The 1,600-nt window shown below is 57.1% G+C and overlaps 1 protein-coding gene across 1 annotated transcript; it reads right to left on the reverse strand.

Moving 5' to 3' along the window:
• Positions 1-257: 257 nt before the first annotated feature.
• LOC103808138 (CD48 antigen-like) lies at positions 258-1,333 on the reverse strand (the record flags this gene model as incomplete). The annotated part of the gene is made up of 3 exons (XM_009080903.1): positions 1,276-1,333; positions 567-884; positions 258-491 (listed from the first exon to the last, which is right to left on the reverse strand). Coding segments are annotated over exons 1-3 (610 nt in total), but the record flags the coding sequence as incomplete, so codon positions are not given.
• Between the last annotated feature and the right edge of the window lie 267 nt (positions 1,334-1,600).

A 1,600-nucleotide genomic window follows, 5' to 3' on the forward strand; every position in this document is an offset into this window, starting at 1 on the left:
AGGGAGGTGGTGGAGTCACCATCCCTGGAGGTGTCCAAGGAATGACTGGACGTGGCACTCAGTGCTCTGGGCTAGTTGACAAGGTGGAGATCAGTCACAGCTTGGACTCTGTGACCTCGGAGGTCTTTCCAAGCCCAGTGACCCTGGGATTCTGTGACCTGCTCTCTCAGGGTCACTGCCACTGCTCTGGGGACCCTCCAAAGCCACAGCCACCCCTCAGCCCACCCCCCAAGCTGGGCCACCACTTGTGGCATTACCTGACCCGGAGCAGGGGTGTCTGTAGGTCACGAACATGTTGTTGGAGGAGACAGGACTGCTGACCTTGCAGGTGCAGATTTCTGCCGAGGAGTTGAGGGCATCTAGCTGAAGAGAGAGAATCGCAGTCTTTTCGGGTCTGCTCCATTCATAGGTCACTTCTTCCAGCCCCACACAGCACTTCAGGGTGGATCTGCACCTCTCTGGGTCGTTCATGATCACATCCACCATGGTGTCTGCAAGAGGCATCAGGAGGTCACATCCTCCCTCCCTGTATGGTGCCGGGACAACCCTCCCATCCTCCAACTCACCGTGGACCTCCAGGCTGATGGCCTCGATGTCCTCCTTGCCTGTCTCATCCTCCAGGTACACCTGGTAAATGCTGCTGTCGCTCATCTGCAGGCTGCTGATCTTCAGGGTATTGTTGGGGAAGAGCTCCAGACGTCCCTTGTAGAGGTTGTTGGGGTATTGAGCCTCGGCCCCGTTGGAGCGACTGGCGAGCCGCACCGTGTTGTTGCGGCGCCAGTGGATTTGGAAGTAAGAGGTTGGGTTCTTCACGCTGGGGCTGAGATAGACCACCCCACCAACGGTCCCAGTCACCTTTGAGGTGGAATGATATTCCGCCAAGCCTGTGGGAAAAGCAGGGATGGTGCTGTATGACCAATCCCCTCTCCCTGGGACTCGTCCCTGCTTGGGACTCGATTCTTCCCAGACACGTGGAAGTACCAAATAACGTTTTCTCACTATTTCCTGACCCCTCCACACTCTCTTGACCTTGCACAAGCAAGGACAACCTCCCCACTCTGACCTCCCCAGACCTCTCAGGGGAGAGAGCTTTTTCCTTGCTTTCATTTTTGGGGTTCCCCTCCCCTTCCAGACTCACCCGGAGCGGTCACTCACCCCCGGCATGGTGGAGGTGGCTCCTGCAGGAAGGAGTTGGTGCATCTCAACTCAAGCATGGAGAAAGCCAGGGGAGGAGACAGTGGGGACAGGGGCAGATCCCTCACCCCACCACGGTACCTTGCACGACGAAGAGGAGGACAAGGAGATCCACTCTAAGTCCCGTACTCATCTCCATGTTCCCACTCAAACTTGGGGGTGGGGGAGCAGCTCCCCAGGGAGTTGCTCACCAAGGGCCCCCCCAAACCTGCAGTTCCTCCTAGCAGGGTAGATCTATAGGAAGGGGAAGGGTGATCACATGGCTACACTTCCTCCTTATAGCAGAGGAAGTTATAGCAGTTTAATGCCACCATGTGGACTCACTGCAAACTGTCTGCACCCCCCACTTGTCCCCCCTGGGGATACCACACACAACACCCTGACCCCCACCAGAGTGACCCCAAAA

The sequence above is a fragment of the Acanthisitta chloris genome, unplaced genomic scaffold (assembly GCF_000695815.1).
Source record: "Acanthisitta chloris isolate BGI_N310 unplaced genomic scaffold, ASM69581v1 scaffold32208, whole genome shotgun sequence".
Lineage (NCBI taxonomy): Eukaryota > Metazoa > Chordata > Aves > Passeriformes > Acanthisittidae > Acanthisitta > Acanthisitta chloris.